Source organism: Artemia franciscana, chromosome 5 (assembly GCF_032884065.1).
Source record: "Artemia franciscana chromosome 5, ASM3288406v1, whole genome shotgun sequence".
In the NCBI taxonomy this organism is placed as follows: domain Eukaryota; kingdom Metazoa; phylum Arthropoda; class Branchiopoda; order Anostraca; family Artemiidae; genus Artemia; species Artemia franciscana.
The window spans coordinates 8,158,511-8,182,590 of NC_088867.1; the positions used below are offsets into that span (position 1 = coordinate 8,158,511).

Sequence of the window (24,080 nt, forward strand, 5' to 3'; positions counted from 1 at the left end):
AATCCTAAAAAGGTGTAGGTCTAAAAAGGCCTTCTAGTATAGAAAATGTAATCTAGTCTCGACTGTAAAACTAACAACGAAAAAACAAAGAAAAATACACTCATACAACGTATAAAAAAAAGCTAAAGGGAGAAGTTTATAGCTGTTGTTAACTTTAATTAAATAAAAGAAAACTTTTTCCACTAAACTAGTTTTTCAAAGAAAAGTAAAGAATTCCGATAAACCAAAAATGAGCAAAAATAAAATAATCCACAAAGCGTAAAACTATCCTAAATCAGCATTGACAAATAAATGTAACACAAAACTAACAGATAAATCAAAAATGGTCATCTCGATAAACCAAAAATGGGCAAAAATAAAATAATCCACAAAGCGTAAAACTATCCCAAATCAGCATTGACAAATAAATGTAACACAAAACTAACAGAAATTACAATAAATAACCGTGCCAAACTCTAAACTAACATGAGAACCAAGAAATTAACATGAGTAGGGCTAGAAGATAATTTGCAATTTACTGAAAAAAAAATACAAATGAATGTGCATTGTCAGTTTAATATACATATGCCGATATTTATTCCTTAAAAGGCTAACAATGTGTGATATATTAAAGTCGTAAAAGTGAAAACATTGTTAATTTTTTCCAGTAAACTGCAAATTATGTCCCCGCCTTGGGAAGGCATAGGGGATTTTAAGCCCTACTCATTTTAATTTCTTTTCGTTTTGAGTTTGACTCGGTTATTTATTGTAATTTTTGTTCTTTTTGGGTGTCATTTATTTATCGATGCTTATTTGTGGTAGTTTTATGCTCGGTAGAATATTTGATTTTATTTTGCTGTTTTTTGGTTTAATGAAGTTCTTCGTTTTTTATTGACCTAGTCTCTTCAGAGAAAAAGAAATTAATAGTTTCAATCTTTCGGTTTTTCTTTAAGAATTTATAGTTTTACCTGCTATTTGTACGCTGAAAAAAATTGTCAACAATTTTTAACAATAGGCACCCTTTTAAAAATCTTAATGCAAATAGTACTGTTTAATGTAATGGCATACCTCCTCTAGTTGACTTGAAAATAAAACTTGATACCATTCACAAATAAATTTATCTATGCCCTTTGACAGCTTGGATACACTTACACTTTTTTGATTTAGTTACATTTTAAGAGCAGAAGTAGTAATAGAAGTAGCCCCGAAAGATTGAACTTAATACCCTCAGTTGTTCTTGGGATACTGCTGAGATGCCTTATTGGCAATCAGCATACACGCGGTGCTTTTTGATTTAATCTTAAAACAAGATTTGATTTTTCAACATAATGGACAAATTGCAGAACTGTTTGACCTATGCAATAGCCTTAGAGATATAGTACAAGACTAGTTATATAGTTACAAGACTGTTCAGCTATGCGGAACAAAATGACTGTCTTAAATTTTGGTTCGAAATGTTTGGAAAATTATGAGCTAAAGAGCAAGGCTGATTGCCCTCCAATCACTTTGACTCTGAAAAACTGCACTTGAACTTCGAATTTCCAATCAAACTAGCTCCTTTAAAATATCAATGATATTACTTGCTATGATACAACAGCGCTGCTTATGATATTGCTTTTATGCCCTTTTAATACTTGCATGAGCATAGTGTTTTGGTATTGTTGTAACTCCCCCTAAACTTTTCAACTTAATACCCTTATTTTCATTAGTTGCAGTAGAAGTAGTATAAAAAGAATACACACAGTGTCTTCTGCCTAGTTTAAACTCTGTAACAACTTACCCTGCAATATGCACATAGCATCTTTTTTTCAACATCCCCTTCAACACACGATGAAGTCTTTAACTTAATACCATCAACCGGTCCTGAAGCATTGCTTATACGGCCTTTTGACAACCTATGTCGGCATAGTGTGTTTCGATTTATTTCAATTCAGTTACAATATTGCCCAAAGTTTTCGCCTTAATACTCCTAGGTTTATTATTAGTAGTAGTAGCACCAGTAGTTATAGTGGAGTTAAGTAGACTTAATAGCAGTAGTCATAGCTTTAGTAGCAGAAGTAGTAGTAGCTGTAATAATAGTAGTAGTAGTAGTAAAAGTTGTAGGAGTAGAAGCAGAAGTATTATGATGTAAATATTGTCTTGGTTTGTTCAACATCCCCCGCAACAATCACTGTAAGTTTTAATTTCACACACGAAGCTGTTCCTAAGAAATTGCTAATATACCTTTTTGACAACCTGCATACGGATGCCAGGGTGTCATCCGTACAACAGAAATTTTCAGAAATATTCCCTGAAAATTTCACCTTCATACCCTTTGGTATAGTTTTAGTTGCAGTCACAGCAGTAGTATAACTACTCAACTTAATACAATTAGCCATTGCTATGACATTTTCGATTTGCTCTTTTGATAACCTGTATATTGATATATTTCTCGAAATTTTCATATTCGTTGCGATAGAAGTAATAATTGGAGCAATATTAATAGCAGTAGTAGCACTAGTAAATGTTACAGTAGCAGTAGTATTAATAATAGTATGTGCACATTGCCCTATGGCCAATTGATCTTCCCCTTTAAGCATTCTCTGAAAGTTCCAACTTTATACACAAATAAATTCTCAATATACGCTATTTTGACAATTATGAATACACATGGTGTCTTTTGTTAGTTCTAATTTGTCATCAATATTCTGTCAAATGTTACCTTCATAGACTTAGCCTTAATAATACTATTTTCACAGTAGTTTCACTGGTAGTACAAGTAGTTGCAGTGTTAGTGTAATATTAGAAATAATAGTAGCAGTAGTAGCTGTAGTATTAATAGCGGTAGTAGCATATGTATATTGCCTTTTTGTCAGTTGAACATTACTTTCATGATGCCCCGGAAGTTTTACCTTGACACGTTAAGTCGTTCCAAAAATATTGTTGGTGTGCGCTTTCGACATTCTTTTGACGCATTTTTCACCTTAATATTATTTAGCCTTACAAGTTGTTGCAATTGAAGTTGTTGTTGGAGTAGTTTAGTAGCAGTAGTAGCATAAGAAAAAGTAGCAGTGATATTATTGTTAGTTGTGACATGCATATATTACAGTTTTGTCAATTGATCTTCCCCTTTAAGTTTCCCTGGAAGTTTCATTTTAATTCCGAAATCAATCCTTGAGATGCGTCCTTTTGACAATCTGCATGCGCGTAGTGTGTTTTGATTTAGTTCAACTTTTCCCTCCTCAGATATTTTTTTGAATATCCTCAGCTTTAGTAGTACACGCTGTAGAAGTAGTAGTTTTAGTGATTGTAGTGGTATTAGTAACTGTACTTGTGGTAGCAGTAGAAGCAGCAGTAGTTGTAGTAGTAGTAGCGTGCAAATATTACCTTTTTGTCAATTGGTCATCTCCCTTATCATTTCCTGAAAATTCCTAATTAACATACCCAGTCATTCCTAAGTCACATCGTTTTGACAACCCATATACACATAACATGTTATGATTTAGTTCAACACTCCCCTGAACATTCCCTGAAAGATTAACCTTAATGAACTTCGTGTTTTGGTAAAGTAAAATTCAAACATTCATGTCTTTTTTTAATAACATAAACTATATGTAAATAATGAACAAACTGCATAATTTGCAGCCCTTGTCCTGAGGCCTCGAGGAGGGGGGATTGACTTCCCCCAAACGCATAATTACTGAACCTTTCAACAATGCTGAAAAAAATATATGTCTCAAAACTTGGCTTTGATGTTTGTTTTGGGAAATGATGGGTGTGGGGGGAGGTGCTCTCAAACCACTTTGACTCTTAAAAAAGGCACAATAACTTCCAGTTTAAAGTCAAATGAAACCCATTTGAATTTAATGTGACCATCCATTCCATAAAAACCTTATATACCCCCAGAGTATAATTTAAAGCCCTTGCCCAAAGGCTCTGGGGGGCTGTGCTAACCCTGGAGGCATTCTTATTATGTTCTTTGGACTATTTTGAACAAAGCTGTCATCGCACAATTTCAATCACATATATTTCATGAAAAGAGGGATGGTTGGAGGGAGTAGACCTCCATCACTATTGACTCTTAAAAGGGAACTAGAACTTCTAATTTCAACCAAATGAGCCACCTCTAAAGTTTATACTTAGGGGTACTCCAGCTTGCTTGTAAACCCTTGATTTTATTGAGTTTGCTTTAGCTCCTCAACTTTACTGCATCCTTGCAGATCACCGACAAATACTGAAAGAACTTGAAGTTTGTCTGAACTGTTGCAAAGAATGATCTGATCGAGATCCACGAATGGTCTAACACCACCCATATTATTGGTGGCCAATCATATGCTGATTGGCCTAATCAACAAACACTTACCTCTTCAAATGGTGGCTTTTCATTATTATTTGCTTTCCTATCTCTCTTTCTTTCGCGTCTGTCAGTGTCAGATCCTGTATGTTTCAAAGGGAGATTCTTACCAGATATAAAATTCCAGCAACATTTTTTGGGAAATATAGCTTCTGCTGTATGCCGGTCTGAATTCCTTGGTAGAATTCGACCCTGAACTGTCTCTGATAAATGACCATTTCATTTTTGAAGAAGTGTCACCACGACCTGACTGAAATCTTTCGTACGAAAGTGAAAGCTGTTTTCCTTCTTGGAGTCTTTTCGGAAAACATTCATATTCAGTTTTGAAGTCGAATTGCTGTGTCAGGTGACTTGGAACTCCTCATCTGGGACTCCTTTTTGTTGGCTAAGGATCAAAATTGCTGGTCCATTCTTTTTGCAATTGTGTGAAAATTTTGGCATGACCCATTCATCGCTGTTGGTCAATCAGGTTCATTTTGAAATGAAATAAAAAATGAAGACACTCCTCTGCAACACAGCCGACAATGAAACCCATAAACATAAGGGTTCTTCACTATCACGCAGAACGGCTCCCACTTCACTCCTCAAGACAACCACACAATTCCTCCACAGTTGCTTATTATTACCTTAGCTATCAGGTTCCTCCCTCCCTCCCTGGAAGCGCAATCACCTCACCTAATTAAGAAAAAAAAAACAACAACAAAAATAATCTTAAATATTAAAGTTATTTTAATCCAATCTAACTTTTAATTATTTGACCTTTCACTAAATAATTCTTTAAATTATTTTTGAAGGACCCAAGTGAGCATTTCAGCTTTTGCGGAAGCATGTCCCACTCTATGGCTCTAGTAACATCCGAGGAAAAATTTGAGCGCACCGTTGGTGTTCGTCTCACCTGAATGTCAAAAGGAGATCCGGTGTTTTGGTCATGTTGTTCAGAAGTCAACCTAAAAAGATAGCGGAAAGGAGATGGAAGTGACCTGGAGAAGAACCCAAAAACAAAAACTGAGTATGACAGACGGTAGAGTGAACCAAGAGAGATATAGTCATCTATACTTCCGATTACTTTCAGTGCACGCTTATGGATTGAATCAAGCCTCTTCAGGTGCGATTTGAACATTAACTGGCAAATTGTCACACAATATAAGTCCGTTGTAAACTAGACGAACGTTTTTTCGTGGAAATGTATGTTTCAGTTTCCTGATAATGCCAAGATCGGGGATAGATTCAATTCCACCGCCTGGATTTGGTGTAAAAAGGAGAGGTTTCGCCCGAAAGTACATTTAGATACTTTATAACCCCCGTTTCTGGTCGCCTAACCGTTCCTCGAGAAGTCGTAATTCCAGTTATACGTTTATGAAGAGTGCCTGTCCTCGAGAGGAAGAGAACACACGATTTTTCAACATTAATTACAAGTCTATTTGCATCCATCCATATGTAAGTTTCCTCCAAGATGACTTGTAGTTTACTCTAGAACTCCTGACATGCCAGTATCTCAGGAGGCTATTGTAGTGCCATCGGTGAATGCTACCAGTTCATCAGAGTCACTGTCATCATTGAAAGTTTCTTCACCACAGCATAATTTGCAGCACTTGAAGTCCTGAAATTTGAGCTTAGGATTCGACTTAGGTTATTTACGTGAAGTAAAAATAACAGTGGACCTAGGATCGATCCCTGCGGCACTCTGTTGTTAACCACAATATAACTTAACGGATCTTCTCCTATGTAAGTGTGCCGGTCGCTAATGTAGGACTGGAACCATTCTAATGCCTGTCATCTAAATCCGATGTATTTGAATTTTTCGTGTAGAATTCAATGATCTAAACTGTCAAACGCTTTCTTAATGTCAAGCAAGAGAGCAGCTAACACAAGTCACTGGTCAAGTGCTTTGCTCACAAATGAGCTCAGTTACGTCAGTGCATCTTCTGTTGAATTTCCTGGTCTGAATTCGAATTGCTGTAGGCTTAGAAACAAATTAGGGTTTAAAAAACCCTTCACCTTGAGAAACGAGCAAAGTTGGTTCTTCACAGGCTTTTCAATGACTTTGGAAAACACTGAGAGATTTGAGATGGGTTAATAGTTTGACGGGTTATCTAGAAGGCCACCTTTATGGAAAGGGACTATTTGTGCCTTTGTCTGGAGTGATGGAAACACCCCATCTGCAAAGAGACGTTTATCAAGTGTGTTTTCGGTTTCAACGCGGACGGAAATACTGCTTTCTATACTTTCGTGTTAATGCGGTCAAACACAGATGCCGATGCACCTTTCAAAGTTTGATTTTCATTGAGACCTCCAGGGGAGCTACAGGAATGCCTGCCATTGACTTGGCGCGCGCTGGGCCAAGGAAATCCCTTTAGGGTTTGGCTGAGAATGTTACTGTCTTTGCTGCTTGCTCTCCAATTCTGCTGAAGAAGGTGCAGAGAATGAAAACAATCTCCCATAACAGCCGTCACATCAATTCGTTTTCACCTTTTACTTGAATGGTGTTTGGTTTTTGTCCCTACTTCAGTTACAACAATTTTTTCATTCACTTGGAGTATTTCTTTGTTACGATTAAACAAATGAAATTCTAGGCTAGAATTGATCAACTGAAAATAGAAAAACTTGAACTAAAATTGTCCGGAAGACTCTTCAAAGAAAAGGGGTAAATAACAAATATTATGTATTTGACGCATGAAATCGTATTCTGCTCCGGGACAATTATTTTGCATCATTTAGAAAGCAGAATTTTCAGACAAAGAATTGGATACGCAAAGATCCTTCGGAACTCGTGAGCGGCGATAATTTTTGAAAAAGCCTGACTTTTATGTACCTCAAATTTACCTCAGAGACACCTCACCCTCTCCATTCTCAATTTAAGCCGCTTTAATGTTCCGATACAAGAGGCAGATGAAACCAGATTCGTAAACCTCTTCCAGAATTGAATACTATTTTTTCAAGACGGCATTCTTTATATTAAGAAATCCGTCCTCAACCCCAACTTCAACCTAAAAAAAAAAATCAAAGGGGCGAAAGAGCTAGAGCGGAATATATTTTGGACTCAAAATCAACATATATCTTTTAGTCGGATAATAAAAGAATAATTTTTCCAGCAATTTGTTTGAGTTTTTCAAACTACATTTTTACTAGACTGTATGTTCACTATTTTGAAGTCATATTCTTACTAAGATTCTGGTACAGGACACCGACATCTGCAAGAAGTACAGGTTTTCACGGGGATCACAAAACTACACGTATTTGTGGTAATATTTATTGGTTTTAATTTGACTTCATATTTGTGCTGTAAATTCCATCCCCCCTATGCGTCATTTACTCGTTCATGCTAAATTCCTTTTTTTTTGTAAGTTAGGTGTCTGATGTTAGTTAGTCTTTCCTCATTTAAGCTTTAAATCTGCTCTTAAGTTTTTAGGAGAAATTGTATTTCAAGAATACTATAGATACGAAACCAGTGTCTTAAACGTCAGAGATACTGTACAAGTTTATTAAATAACTCCAGAAAAGTCAGGAATTTCCCCCTTTTGAAGATGTCAAAGTACATTCGGCAGCTTATGTCCTCGACTTTGGAAAAAGTTTGTATGTTTCTAAGCGTTTTGAATATTTTCTCTTTGGAAATATGGGGATAGGGTGTACTTCTTCCAGGGTATGATGGTACTAAGATATTTGTCTTTAAGCCCTGATTCTTAGAGGTTAACTCGTTTTCTTTATTTAGACTGTGCATGGAGTAAAGGAGGTTTGAACTATTCTTAAAGGAAAATAACTTCTTTACTTCTCTTTGCAATTCATTGTAGATTTTATTAATGCTTCATATTATAGATCACTGGATAGCAACTGCTGCTACTAATGGGGCTGTCGTTTTGTGGAACTTAAATCGTATATCACGTATAAAACAGGAGACTGTTTTTAGTGACCACAGGCGAACAGTAAACAAAGTAGTTTTCAACTCAGTTGAACCATATCTACTTTTGTCTGGCTCACAAGATGGAACTATTAAGACGTTTGATATACGAACTCGGAACCTAATTTCAACTTTTTTCAGGTAAGCATTATAATTCTCACAGCGTTACCCCACTCTACTGGGTAACGCTTTTTGGTCTCGATTTTTTTTCTCAGCGAATATATATTCTTCCCTTATCAGTTTCACATACTCTTTGTCGTATCGGTTTTTTTGGTAGCTCGAAATAGCCACTCTTCAAGAAATAAAATGTGTCAGGCAAGTCAAAACCATTTTCCCCAGAATTTAGAGCGTGCTTTATCCATCGGTTTTCACACAAAAAAACCGAGAAATTCAGCGAAGAGTGGTTGTTATTTGTTGCTGTTGTTTTTTTTGCCCAGGATCGATCATACCGATGTAATGGTCGTAGAATTTTAGAAGGGGGTTCATTCGAACGGAAACTCTTAAGATGTTAAAGCTATTTTTTGAGCAAAAAAGAGTTTGTGCTGCATATAAGCGAGGAGAATTTAATTTCTAGCATCCCCTTCTTCGAAATCACGTATTTTAATAGAGCATATTTGATCTAAACGTTGATAGCTGTTAAACTAAAAATCTTATTTATCCTCTGAGGCTAGAGGTTCAGAATTATCAAATTAACTCAATACACAATTTTTGACGTTTTGTATCAAAGAATGTAAAATTACCTCACAACATTAACCAACTTCTGGCTTCTCCTTTCTTTTGCCGTATTCATGTCTGAACAAGAATATAAACTATTTCCATGTTTATCTAAACCTTTTTTTGTTCACAAGTCTGCGTCGCTAGTTACTCTTAAATAGCTGACTTGACGCTGGACTTTTACATAACTCCATCATGATGTGTTAGATGAAAGTTGATACTTCATTTGAAGTAGTCGACAGAGAAAATTTTGGGGATGAAATCCTCAGAAGATCATTCCAAATCAAAGTACAATGTCGAATGATGCTGTTCTTCAAGAACTCTTTTGTCGATGTTTCAACCTAAGATTATTCGTCCAAGCTGCATGCCCTCGTTTCTGACTAGTTGGTTGGACAGTGGGGAGCACAATACGAGAAAGATCTAAGGAAGAAGATGAATTTATGTTCTTATAGAAAATTGCTATCGACGCCACATCCAACCTTTAACTAAAGAATTAGAGAGAATTGTGGGGAACGACTGAATCTGCCCTATTCTGGATATTTTGAAGTGGTACAAACAACATTTTTGAGTACCAGCAGACTGGAGGCATCCATACTCGATGATGGGTTGGAATGGGTTGGCATCCACACATGCTCTAAAAATCACTCCCAGGATCCGCCCCTGTTTTTGGTAATTTATATAAAAAGAGTACATTTGATATATTTTTTTGCACTTCAGTGAATGATAGTTAGGTGTACCCTTCCCAACAGAGTACAGACTTAATGGCCTGTATGCGAAGTTTCTCGGTTTTATGCTATTTTCTTGTGTACTGAAGTTTTACGTTTGTACGTTTGTTTCGGTTCTTTCCATTGCTTAATTAAAAAAAAACTTTTCCCCCAAAACAGGCTTTTAAAGAAAAGTAAAGAGCTCCATCAAATCAGAAATGAAGAAAAAGTCGAATAATCTTCCAAACGTAAAACTACCTCAAATCACCATCAATAAATAGATGAAATCAAAAACGACATTTAAAATTACATTTTACTGAAAAATCGAATAAATGACACTGGATTGTCAATTTAATATACACATGCTGAAATTTACTCCTTAAGGTTAAAAAAAAATTATTTAATAAGATCCAAAAAAGTGAAAACCTTTAAAAACTAATTTGTTTTCAGTAGTTTTACAGTTAGTTTTACATCTGAATGTCTCATTTAAAGCTTATTGCCAGTTTGAAATTACTTCTGGTATATGTCGCTTAGGCTTTTGATAAACCGGATTTATGTCTAAAAGCAATCTAAAATTACGTTTGAATGTAATTTTAATTTGAGTTCTGTATAATTAAGGCGGTAAAAAATTTTAATGCAAATACATGTAATATAATATAAACATGTAGAAATTACACTCTAAAGAGGAATTATTATAGACCAAAGGATACAAATGTTTGAATTTGCCCAAGATAATTTTAAATTTTAAAAGTCCCATCTAATATTTTTAACTCTATTATTTATACTTATTATGACATCTATTACTTCTTATATACATCACCTATCCTTTAGATGGCAATAGTGCTCATTCGTTGTTTTATCTTCAATGTTTAAAACAATAAATCTTTTCGTAGAAAGAAGTCTTTAAATAAAAGCAAAGAGTATTGCTAGAACTTGAAACTTGATTTAATAAATCCAAACTTAAACCGAATGGAAATTCCTATGAATGAATGAGCTTAAACTGAACTGAAACTGAAGTAAACTAAACGGAATCAAACGGGAATAAAAGCGCGACTACTACCCTTTAAACCTTCCAAAGGAATAAAACCATTTGCTCACAATTTTTTTTCGATTTTATTGGTTTTCCTAATTTTGGAAGCTGAGTCTGAGTTTAAAGTCAATCCTTACTCAAGACACCATAAGGCCTGGACTTTGAATAATATAAGAGGACCTAAATAATTAACTTTTTCGTGCAAACTAGTTTGTGATTCGAATTTACTCTAAAACACGTTAAATATCTAGTTTCAATCTATCCCGGTATATCAGTATAGAATAATTTTTTAAAAACTGAAATCGTATGGAACATCTCATTCATCGCAAATCGTAATCTTTCCTTTTCGAGTCTAATCTTTTCAAATCAAGAACTTAACACCTCACTGATTACAGATAAGGTATGGTAAGCTACTAAACGTAGTAGTTGCATAGTAACGAGCAAAATTGATTGATGTAATGCATCAAATTGACTTCGTAATCAAATAAAGTCATCGAGAAAAGATAAAAACTACTGGAAGAATTAATTTTTGGAATTTTCCCCTTAAATTATATGAAGATTTTAAAATCTTAATTCCTATGCTGAACAAATAATATTAAAAAAATATGTACAAATATACATAAAAGCATTTTATCGGGCAATTCATATTGATCTAACTTTGTTTTCAGTGATTAAACATTTGGCTGCTGATTGGTATTTTTATTTTTAGTGTGTTTTGTTTTCTTTTTTTACTTTTTTCTCCTTTTTGACTTTGTGTCCTGTTTTTCTCCCTGCATGCCCGGCTATAGTGCCTTTCGCGGGGGTGGGGGGGATGATGTTGGATATTTTGATGTTTCTTTTGTTGGATTAATATATCTTGTACATATGCGACAAAGAAAATCTCGAAAACATAAAAAAAGTCAAAAATAATTTAACTGAGAGAATAAATTACTAAGTTTGGGAAATAAAATGTTGGTAAAAGTATGACCCTAAAAAGTTATTTTATCTTTGCGCTATTACCAGAAGACTAGTCTTTAGTGGGATTTTGTAGCCATTTCTTATATTCAATCTATAATTTCAATCAGTTGATTTGGTGTTTAAGGGTAGTCAGCTGAGCTGTGGTTAGTGACAAGCTATAGTTGTATGGTATTTTCTTATTGTCAAAATTGATTTACCTACTCTTTTTCAGTAACGTAGAGAGCGTAAGAGACGTGCAGTTTAATCCTCATCAGCATACTCAATTTGCAGCTGTTTCAGATAATGGGAAATAAAAATGTTTGGGAAATAAAATGTTGGTAAAAGTATGAACCTAAAAAGTTATTTTATCTTTGCGCTATTACCAGAAGACTAGTCTTTAGTGGGATTTTGTAGCCATTTCTTATATTCAATCTATAATTTCAATCAGTTGATTTGGTGTTTAAGGGTAGTCAGCTGAGCTGTGGTTAGTGACAAGCTATAGTTGTATGGTATTTTCTTATTGTCAAAATTGATTTACCTACTCTTTTTCAGTAACGTAGAGAGCGTAAGAGACGTGCAGTTTAATCCTCATCAGCATACTCAATTTGCAGCTGTTTCAGATAATGGTTGTGTACAGTTGTGGGATCTTAGAAAAACAGAAAAGCCAGAAAAGCAGTTTACAGCACACAGTGGTCCAGTATTCACCTGTGATTGGCATCCAGAAAATAGAAATATACTGGCCACAGCTGGACGGGACAAAACAATCAAAGGTCTGAATGTGTTTATTATCTTCGGTACTTTATTTGAATGGATGATGTTACACATATGGAATATTTTTGTGGAATATGTCCATATTTTCACACAGAGAAGACGGGAGGAGGGGCATTGTCCATGAGAAGGTTCTGAAGGATATTGTGGCCGGTAAATACTCTTTACGCAGGCTATTCTACTGTTAACGTCTTAGATGCACTCGTGCTACGTAGCGATTAAACATGCTCGCGACCGGAAAGCAAAAACTCCCCAAGACTTTAAGAGGCTTTGTTCAAGTTTGGACAGTTTTTGGTCCCTACATGATTTTTGGCGCTTTTTTGGGGGGAATAATTTTCTTTTTTTTTTGGGGGGGGGGGGTAAGGATGGCTGGTTGTAATTCTGTATATAGTGTTTTTTAAAGGTTGATGTCTACCCATTTAAGTTTTATAAACTTCAGGTTTTGTTGTTATTGTGTTTTATTTCTTTTAATAAAGTCCTTTTTTTTCTCTCTATAGCCAAACGTGCAAATTTTGTATTACGGTTAATTGGTAGGTTACATTGGAAGAAAACTAAAGTAAATCAGAAATATTTTGATTTGAATATCCAGCTATACGTCTTCACCAATCTGAAAACTAGCTAGGACGACGAAAAGCTCGTAAAATTGGAATAATTTTGTTTATATGATTTCTATTTTTATATTATTTATTCATTTCATGTATATGAATTTTGTTAGCTCTGAAATCTAAAACAAAACTGTTCTGTTTCAAAGACACTTGATGCAATAAAATGAACAAAATACCGTGATTCAGTACAAATTACAATCAATGAATTTATTGTTAAAATATACAAAAAAAACACAGCTCATACTTCTGGCGCCACAAAAGGCCTTTTGGGCTGTAAACGTAGGGGAACTACACACTAAATCAACTCAACTAAATCAAAACATTAAAAAAAAGAAAACAGAAGTAGCTTTTTAAGCTACTTTTGTGAAACAAAAGTACGTAAATACAGCATTCACAATAAAATAAATTGAACAAGTAATAGACCACGACATGCTCTTTTTGTTATTATTTTTTATAACACCTGGCTATAGGCCAAATTATAACCCATGGTTATAATATGTTAACACTTGAAATTTTATAATATGTTATTTGACACTTGGTTATAGGCCAAATTATAACACCTGGTTATAATATGTTAACACCTGACATTTTTATAATTTGTTATATGACACCTGGTTATAGGCCAAATTATAACACTTGGCTATAGGCTTAACCAGCTTAAAATCTGCCTTTCTTGTTTTGTTACCTGTGGAGTTCTCTTTTAAATCTTTATACAGGCGTTGCCCATATTTTGTACATGTTCACTCGTTTTCCATACTTTGAATTTTCCTTGACTTAAACCCTGAAAATGTTTTATCTTGTTATATTTTAGTTCATTTTATATTTTTTTTTAGCAATTTGATAAAATGACTAGTTTTAGGTTATATTTATGCACAATTTATTCCTTCTTAAAATTTAACTTTCGCCAGTTTTAACTGTATTGCCGTTTTTTTAAACTTTTTGGTTTTTTGTCTTGTTTTATTCATTAATCCTGAAATTCAAGTTTAACCCTTGTGATCGGCCCTCTAGGGCTATGGAAGGCCAATTTTGGACGTTTAAAAGCCTTCAGCGGAAAGGTACTAAAAGGAATTCTTATGAAACGCTATTTTTAAAGAGTGTTAAAAAACTATGATTTTCTTTCATTTTCGGCGAAAAATCATTTGACATACATTATCATTTTCATAATAGGACTCTATTTAAAGTTGGCTCAAGAAATCCTTCAATTTTCAAATTCCATCCTTCAAATTTCAGACCGATGTCTCTCCTGTCAGTATTCAGCAAGATTTTCAAAAAGGCTATGCTTTCTAGACTCCAAAGTTTCCATGATGCAAAACAATTCCTTCATGACTTTCTGTTTTGGTTTCGTACTAGACACTGGACTGAGTCTGCATGAGTTTCGCTCCATACTTTCAATCACTCGGCCAATGATTCCTATTAATTATTGATTTAATTAATGATTATATAATTAATAATTATTGATTTTCACAGTTTGGGATGTAGGATCTCGCCCATACGTGGACAAAACAGTACACACAATTGCCTCAGTAGGAAGAATTAAATGGCGTCCAAATAGAAAATATCACATAGCAAGCGTGGCCCTTATTTTTGATTACGCCGTCAATGTTTGGGATATTCGTCGACCATATATACCCTTTGCAACGTTCAATCAGCACACAGATGTCACCACAGGGATTGAGTGGAGAGGGGATCCTGATTTATTTGTCTCTGCTAGCAAGGTTAGTCACTTTTCTCCGTCTAAAGCGAGGATGTATTAAAAGTCGAATTTGGGCTAGCAGCCAAATTTAACGCCGCCCGACAAAAAAGCGACTTTACCTAAACTATCGATCACATAGCTTCTGTTTTGGATCAGAGTTGAAATTTCTTATTCACCTTGATAACATTTATTTTCAGTATGAATAAAATATTCCTGTTTGAAGGGATCAATAATTCCATTAAATTTAAGCCTTTTCTTTGTTTTTTCACACGTGTTTATGAGCTTCATTCTCATAGCGCAAGGTCGGTGGGTAAAATTTATGTTAATACTTTGTTTACTTCTAGTTCGGTGAGAAATAGAGGCCAAATTATAACACTTGGTTATAGGCCAAATTATAACACCTGGCTACAGCCCGAATTATAGAATACGCTAGGTTGGAAAGTTAAAACTAGTTTCGTTTATTTGAATTTGTGAGATTATGGAAAAAGTATTGGTCTCTCAAGCATGACTGAGAATTAACTTAATTAGTTCTAAATTTGTGGAATAGTAATCAAATTACTTGTTTTTTTTTTGTTTTTTTTTAGCATTGTTTAGTACGTTTCTAGCTGAGTGTCGAGTATTATGATAATGGAAGCAAGGTATATAAAACATTCGGCTTCTTAAGTCAGCGTATTTGGAGAGTTTGAAGGACGGTAGATGGGATTCGTGGGCAAATCAGGTCAAGAAAATACTGGGCATTTCGGGCCTTTCAGAGATGTGGAATGAAGGTAAAGGACCAGTGGATGGAAGCGTTTCAGTATGGAAGGAAGTTCAGCTAATCCTAAAAGACCAAAAAATCCAAGAGTGGCAAACTTAAAAGGACCGCTCGGTGTCTTTGAGGTTTTACTCCTAAGCTAAAGAGTGTTGGGGAGAGGAAGTTTATTTTAAATTTGGGTTGAGTAGAGAGGACTTGAAGAATTTGCTGTTGCTAAGAGGAGATAGTTTAGATTTAGGTATCAGAAGGAAATATTTGGGAAAGTTTGGGCAGGAGGCAGGCCCCTACTTTTGCTCTATGTGTGGCTGGGGGAATGAAAATTTAGTTCATTTTGTATCCGAGTGTGAAGAGCTGTCTGAGGTGCGGAAGGAATGTTTTGGACGAGTGTTGGGGAGTGAATGCTGGTTAAAGGAGCGAATGGCTGAGAGGAATGGATATGCTATTAAACAGTTGTGTAAGTTTCTTCGTTTAGGAATTAAGCATAGGGGATCATGTTTGAGGATTTAGCTTGGTAAGAGTTTATTTACGGGTGTTTCTGAATTCATAAAGTGTTCGCAGGTTTGTTTGCTTGTGTAAGTTGTTTGCAAGTTTGTTTGCTTGTTAAGTTGTTTGTAATTAGGTGTTTGTTTAAAGTTGTACGTGTTTGCTATGGCCTGTAGGCTTTTTTTGCAAATAAATCTCATCTTATACTGTTTTGTTAGGTTTTTTGAAAAATGCTTTCTATGATGAAATGACAAAAAGGGTAAATTCATTGTTTTTGTGGATTTGTTTGCCCCTTCCTCGTCAATATTATGACCTTGTGTTAAGTCCCTTTTTGTTTTATAAAGGGTCACTATTCAAAGTGATCCTTTTCACTTTGAGAAGGGTCACTGTGAACAGTCGTCTGTTCATTTTTCAAAATTCAGCTCTTCAGGTTTTTCCAGAATGTGTTATATGCGCTCACAGAAATATTTGGGAAATTGACTTTGTGATGGCAAAGATGTTTCCAAAAAAATCATCCCATGAAAAGACAACTGGTTTTAAGCAACAGCTGGTTGACCAGAAATATATATTTTTTTTTCTCTGGTTTTAATTTTGCGCGTTATGGTATGTTTGCCATAGGACTGCCTCCAAGCACTGGGACAAGGGAACCGGTATGTAGTTAAACGGAAAGCCAATATGAGAATTGATAATCTCAGTTCAACATTCTCTTTCTAAAGTAGCCGCGACAGCAGCAAAGTTTTTCTCCTCTTCTGATTTAAAAGTTCTACCTACAAAATTCTCCATTCATTATGTTCAGAAAATTCTTGTTTATTGAATGTTCCGAGTCGTGTTGCATCTCTCGCTCCCTCCCCATGTCTTTGTAAAGCAATTTCTATGAGAAAAAGTTTGCTGGTTTTGTTGGTAATCATTATCTTTTGCATCTCAACAACAAAAGGTTCCTAAAGCCGATTGTTGCCAAAAAAAACAACAACAAAAAAAACAGAAATCTTTTGTGCATAACTTAGGGTCTATCTTGGTATTAAGGGGGGAAAGGGTTTGGTTGTCGTTAGAATAGAACCAATTGTGAAAATCTAATAAACAAAAATTTTCTGAATGTAATCAGTCGCGCAGATTGGGTGAGTAGGGGCATATCCTCCGTGGACTTTGCCCCACCTTAGATCTTGAAAATACCTTTTTTTGGGTATACTTGAAAAACACCTTTTTTGGTATTTTTATAGCAGAATTGGAAAAAAGATGTCAAATTTTGCCCTCTCTCTAGATTTTCAAAAACATATTTCTCCCCACTCCTACAATATCATGCATTGACGTAACTGCATGTAATGAAGTAAGAATTTCATTGTTGTTATCGAATATATGGGGCCTTGAACTTGCAATGAAAAGAAATTCACAGAAATTCAAGTACGGAGAAATATACGAATAAGTCAGAAGAAAAGAACACTTTATATAATGTAATAAAAATGTAAATAATTATGAACATGAAATATTATAAATCTATAATACCTATCCTAGGAAGAGAGAAATTTGACGAAAAAGAAACACAAAAAACAACACAGTTATATGAAAATGAATGTCATAGGACATTTTATAGTTTTTAGATTTAGGGATGGTATCAGGATTTTTATCAGATTTGAGTCTAGGAAGCTTGTCGAAGGGTCCAATTTTGGGGGTATACGACTTTGATTAAAAACAAAGAGTAAGCGTATCATTTGGGAAATGTAAAATGTATTAGGACCAACATGAAAAATGATTAGGTATCATTTAGGGAGGGAGGATGCATGTAGGAGGAGGAATGGAGGGCCTCCTCTAGCCTACTTGCTTTATCCAAACCACTGCCATATTGATTGCGCACATTTCATTTTTGATATTGTTTCATTTTTTAAGAGTAAAATTAACAATGCGAGATTGTAGTTATTCGTTGTCAAGCAGGCATTTTTGATCTTTATTTGGATGCAGTTGTCACTTATATTTTATCTCTTATATTTTTTTACCACTTATATTATATCAATTATAGTTGTCACTTATATTCACTAATCTGTGTGCAAAAAGGCCCTGAAGCTGAATTTTAGCCTACGGATCTGTCGAGTTTTTGTAATAAAGAAATTACCATCTAAAGAAATTATGTTAAGACAAAACAGCCTAGGCTGGTGTAATTCACGCAATCTCCTAGACCCTGTTCTCGACGGCCCACGCCATCACTCTTATTGATAATGAAATTCACTGAAATCTTGTAACCCTAGATTCTTTGAATGTAAAAACAGAATACCAATAGTATATTTTAACCAATACATTAGCGCAAGTATTTCAATGGTTTTAACCGCAATTCAGCTAGTTGGAAAAACGAAATTTTCAACGCCGATTCTAAGGTTAACCGAACGCTTGTCCGCATGAATTTTTTTTTTCTCCAGGCTGCCTGAAATCTGGCTACCAGAGTGAGATCGAATTTTATCAGAATTAATTTTAAAAAACAAAGTTTTTCTGAGGGAAATATTGAGCGAAGTGGAAACTTAGAACAGGAATTGTAACTTCACAGCCTATCGAACATATATCAATAAAACCAATGCAAATAAATCAACTGTTGATATTTTCCTGTGTTTTTAGGATTACAGAGAACTAGCGCTTTACTGAAAACACAGCAGCCGAGTATATCAGTAGCTTTCAGTATGCAATTAAATTTTTTTTATAAACTTAAGCATAAAATAATGAATTTAAAGTCATGACACAGCATATAAAATAATGGATTGATTTATCAGGTAACGTCTTGGTCTCGCCTAGTATTACTAAAAATGAAGAACATATCTACCGTAATATGAACTCTGGAAAGCCAGTTATTTCTCTGTATAAACGGAAAATTTAAGCCGAGTCTGTAGTGACACCTCTAACTTGTCTACAAAATAATCATGAAATATCCTTTTCAGATCTAAAACGATAGTCAATCGTTGAACTGAGCTCACTGCTTAGAAATAATGGCAAATTAACGGAAAAAGAAATAAAGCAACAATCTAAAAATGCTTTACTTTTATACTGTTAAAAGTGTCCTTAAAAGGTTTGCTTTTACCGTACCAAAACTATATTGTTTTGTACAAAAACAATACAGGTTATACCAAAATTTATTGTTTTGTGTTTTCAGTAAAGCGCATTTTTCTGTAATCCTACAAACACCTTTTATACAAAATACCTTTTTTTGTTCTATTTTTTGTTCGCTTTAAGTTCCAACTTTGCTCTTTACTTCCCTCAGAAAATCTTTGCTTTTTTAAATTAATATATGCTCTTTTTTCATTAAAAATTATATTAGAAACAACGCTGCTATTGCCTCTTTTATTTATACCGAATAATTTTTGTTCATATTAAGTTTTAATGTTGGTCCTTAGTTTCAGTTAAAAACTTTTTTATATAATTTCTAATCATTTCCAATCTAGGGGAGATAAGACATCTCAACCCTTATTATAAGGAGGTGAAATAATAAGCCGTACTAGAATTGAAGGAAAAAATAAGTTTAGAGTGAAAAAAAAAATCAAAACATAGTGTTGTTTCTTAAAAAAAACTAATAAAAAAGAAGAAATAGATATTTAATTCTTTGTTTAAAAAAAAGATTAGTAGCACTTAAGAAAGCAGCTCCAGGCAAGTAGCTACGACACAAAAGGTTAACTGAGCCAGGTTTGTGTATCGACATACTTGCAGAAAATTTTGCTAGATTAACAGAAATGTGCCTTTAGGCTTAGGGATTTATTTGACCTGCCCCTAAATAAAAAGCCACCCATTACTTGGAAATGAATAGAAATCTCGAAGAAAGATTATTTCTTGTGTAGGTACGATATATGGTATTATAAAATAAATTTGTTTTTCATTTAAAAAATTTGTGGAAGAATTACCTGAATTCTCCTAGAGAACTATTTTCATTTGTCTTTCTTCCTCTTTGGATGTACAATCTTAAGCATGGAGAGAATATTACGGTAGAATTGCCAAATAAATGATTTTAATAAGTAAGTATAACAGTAGTAATCATTCTCTTAATATACAGCTTTGAGTGGTTCCAGAACCACATGCTTACACTTGTCCAACCAATAAGTGGCCAGAGGTTATGGTCAGGGGCCTAATTTTCTATGGGGCAGAGGGGACAACTTCTCCTCTCAGACCTCAGTTCTCCTCCAGAACCCGTTTTATCCCCCTCCCCCCTTCCCAGCTAAATTTAGTTTCTCCAAAAATGTTGTCAAAACTAAGATAAGCCTGCAAAATTCAAGCATCCACTGAAACAGGTCATTTTTCTTTACCTTTTTGTTTTTCAGTTCTCACTTGATTTGGGAAAATTGGCTCCAATGTTTACCCCCCCCCCACCAACAGGATTTTGACAAAATCACACCACTCGTTGGGGTAAGAATTTAGTGATCTACTCAGAATGTCGTTGAAAACCATGGGCTGGATGAACTCTATTCCCTTTTGAATCAAAATTCTTGACCAAATACATTCCTGGGACATAAATTTAAAATGAGTGCATCGCATTTACAAAAACAGTGAAATTATCTGAAAATGATCATATAGAAGGGAAAAAACAATGATTGAAAAAAAAAAGCAGGAGTCAAGCACAAGCCACTCTAATTGTACCAACAGAACCACACGTCTAATAATCTAATTTGACGTATTTATTGCTTGTACCTTATTTGCTTTGCTTATTAAGGGGGCTTGGAGGAGGAACATATGGGAGGTGTTCTTGCAAACCTCCGTCTAAGGGTTTTGGACCATAATTATTACAATGATGATATCGTTTTATACTTCCAAACTTTTCTACCTAAGAAGTGTCAACAAAGTGTGGTTTTCACTACTATATCACACTTATGGATGGTAGAAATGATAAACGTCACGTAGATATGAGTAATAGCTTTCAAATGAGCCATTAAACGTCACTCTAAAAAGTTCTGGTATCCCATTAGCCCCAGCTTTTCCACTTGAGGCATGGTACCAAAAGTGCCGTTTTTAGTGCGATTCGGGATGTTTTTAGTGCCGTTTTTAGTGCGATTGCTGATGTTGGAATTTATAGGGAGGACGTAGAGAAGGGTGCAATTTGTAATGAGGCAAAGGGGAAGGGAAACTGCCCCCTCCAGACTCAAGTTTGCCCCCCCCCGACTTCATTTTGTCCGCCCAGCTGAAATTTAGTTTCTGCAAAAAAGATCTAGTCAAAACTAAAATAAACCTGCATAATTCAAGTATCCAGAATAACGGGCCAGTTTTCTTTAACATATCTATGCCTCTATTGTACTATATGGCTCATTTTTCGGTTTTCACTATCATTTTCACTTGGTTTGGTAAAATAGGCTCCAGCTTTGCCCCCCGCCCCTAGGATTTTGACGAAATTGCGCTACTGGTCGTAGATATGAGCAATATCTTTTGTATGAGCTATTAAAAATCTGTCTAGGTACCTGCGCTACCGATACGCCCAATAACAATACGCTCATACTGTTATGCGTTATATAAATACGTCCGATACTGAGTGCATCCCTTTCCCCAGGGACTATGGAGGGCCATATCATCACCAAAACTAAAGATATTTAACCTTTGAACCATGTTGAACAAGATGGCTATCTCAAAATTGTGATGCGATGTCTCTGGGGGGAGAGGAGGCCTTTAGGGAGGGTGCTAGTTGCCCTCCAATCTTTTTGGTCACTTGAAAAGGGCACTACAAATCTAATTTCCGTTTGAATGAGCTCCTATGATGTTCTGGTCACCCCCTAGCCCTGTTAGAAAAAAAAGAAAAAAAAGTGAGACATATCAGTGCTACCCATGCAAAAAAGTCATTTTTCCTTGTTGTTCCAGGACGGGGGTTGTAATTTACCATAACTAGGATTTCGCAGAGCTGATTCCAATGGTAGACTTTTCATTTGACCTGACACGACTTTCGAGAGGTTTTAGACTTTTTCGATATTACCGTAAATTTTTTTTCGCAATAAACTTTTATTTTTGAGACTAACCGAAATAATAGTTATCATTCCTGACTTAGTGTCAGATGTCAATTGTTTTTCACTTGGCAATTTTTTGTCTAAACACGTTTTTTAACTTTTGGTTACTATGGGTTTGGGTTCGCTCTTTACTAGGTTGCAGCTACCGCTGCAACCATGACTTAGCTTGAAGTGTTGTGATTTGACCAGGCAAAAATTAAGCCTATCAATTGAGCCGAGTAAATTAAGTATCGTGAAAAAATGATTTTAAAAATTGTATACCGCTTGCACCGTTATTCTTCGGGTACGCTACTAGATTCTCCTAGGATTTTTTAGTCCATCTAAATACTTAAACTCATTTCAATCCAATCTTCCAGAATGTCTTATGCTTCATGGGGTAAAAAAAGGTAAAGGATACGGCGTAAGACTTTACAGTCCGTACCGGCGGTGCTGATCTCTGTTTCTTGGCCCTTCAGCCAGGAAGTGCAATGGGGGGCTGGGGGCCAGCCATCCTGTGCTTTCGCACACCCTTCCCGTTTACCTTCCCCAGATTTCTCCAGGTACCCATTTAGATCTGGGTCGACTCTGGCTAAGCTTACAGAGTCACGCCACTGACCCCCGTCCCAAACTGAAGAATTGGGTACACTGGGATTCGAACCCGCGTCCCCTCTGACAAGGGATCCCGAATCCAGCGCACCAATCCACTCGACCAGGACGGCTCATGTTTCATGGGGGAAAACTGATGGGGTAAAGAGAATGAATTACCATCTTCATTTCGAACTTACTGCTTGCAGTTGAGTTTTCTAAGCTAGTGGAAAGAAGTACTTTATTCTATAGTATTAATAGATCTCCCAGAAAAGGTGACATGCCTAGTTTCTCTGGAGAAACAAGCAATTATCAATTCAGTAGATGTTGTAGAAAAGGGTGCAAGTTCTTTTGGCCGTAATTTTTTTTTTATAGATATTTACGAAACGCGTTGCACAACCTTTTGAACAGGGAGCAAAGAATTAATTTTCTGGGCTGTTTTTATCGTCTTAGATAATCAAGGTTCTGTTCCTTAGTTAGACAACATTATCAATAGATACCTTAAAGTTCCTTAGGGTTCGGTCCCTTCTGCTCAATATTTTTAGTAAGTAATAATTTTTTTGGATTCACTTAGTTAGACAACAATATAAGCACATAACTTAAAGCTCCTAAGGGTTCGGTTCGGATTATCGTCTTAGATAATCAAGGTTCTGTTCCTTAGTTAGACAACATTATCAATAGATACCTTAAAGTTCCTTAGGGTTCGGTCCCTTCTGCTCAATATTTTTAGTAAGTAGTAATTTTTTTGGATTCACTTAGTTAGACAACAATATAAGCACATAACTTAAAGCTCCTAAGGGTTCGGTTCGGATTATCGTCTTAGATAATCAAGGTTCTGTTCCTTATTTAGACAACATTATCAATAGATACCTTAAAGTTCCTAAGGGTCCGGTCCCTTCTGCTCAATATTTTTAGTAAGCAGTAACTTTTTTGGATTCACTTAGTTAGACACCACTAGTGAAACTAGTGGTGTTTCACTTAGTTAATTTCACTTAGTTAAAATTCACTTAGTTAATATCCAGGACAATGAATCAAATACAAAGTAGCACTAGGTATTTGTACTGTATTACCAATTAACAAAAGTAAAAATACAAATCCATATTTAGTTTTCATTTGGTTTTTAAAAGTCAAATTTTGGGTTGAATTTTGCGTGTATTGAGTCATGTTGATAAATTTGTATCTTTTTCTACTTTTTTTCCTTAATAGCCAAGGTTATTATTTTGTTAACTATACATTGGTTTATAGAATATTTTGAACTGGATCTATTTTCGTGCTTAGATTTGACGTAAAATTAATCCCGAGTGCAGAAAAGGCCTCCATGCTGATCAAAAATGCAAATTTAATTCTTGATTCTCTTTTCCAGGATTATTTTTACTTTGAAAATACTCTTAATTATGCCCTTGTTTATTTGCAGCAAATTGAATCAATACGTTTTAGTGAAGAAGATGAATAATTCAACCGAAATCTGTATTCACATGACTTTTTTTTTATTAGACATTTTAGCCCCTCATCTCCAGAAACCCTAGAGTGTAAATTAGCATTCCAAAAACGTATATTTTCGTCATTGGATTTGACATAAAATTGCTCCAAAGTGAAAAGAATGCCACCATACTGGTTGAAAATCTAAACTCAGTTCTTATTTCCCTTTTGAATTATTTTTGCTTTCGAAAGACC

General features: G+C 35.1%; 1 protein-coding gene across 2 annotated transcripts in view; it reads left to right on the plus strand.

The window, feature by feature from the left end:
- The window catches only part of LOC136026947 (GATOR2 complex protein WDR24-like), a 149,325-nt gene that overhangs the window by 14,880 nt on the left and 110,365 nt on the right, over positions 1-24,080 (plus strand). For both annotated transcript variants that reach the window (XM_065703805.1, XM_065703806.1), the window contains exons 4-6: positions 8,126-8,348; positions 12,144-12,361; positions 14,432-14,679. In XM_065703805.1, the coding sequence (XP_065559877.1) occupies positions 8,126-8,348; positions 12,144-12,361; positions 14,432-14,679 (689 nt within the window). The remainder of the gene's footprint in view (positions 1-8,125; positions 8,349-12,143; positions 12,362-14,431; positions 14,680-24,080) is intronic.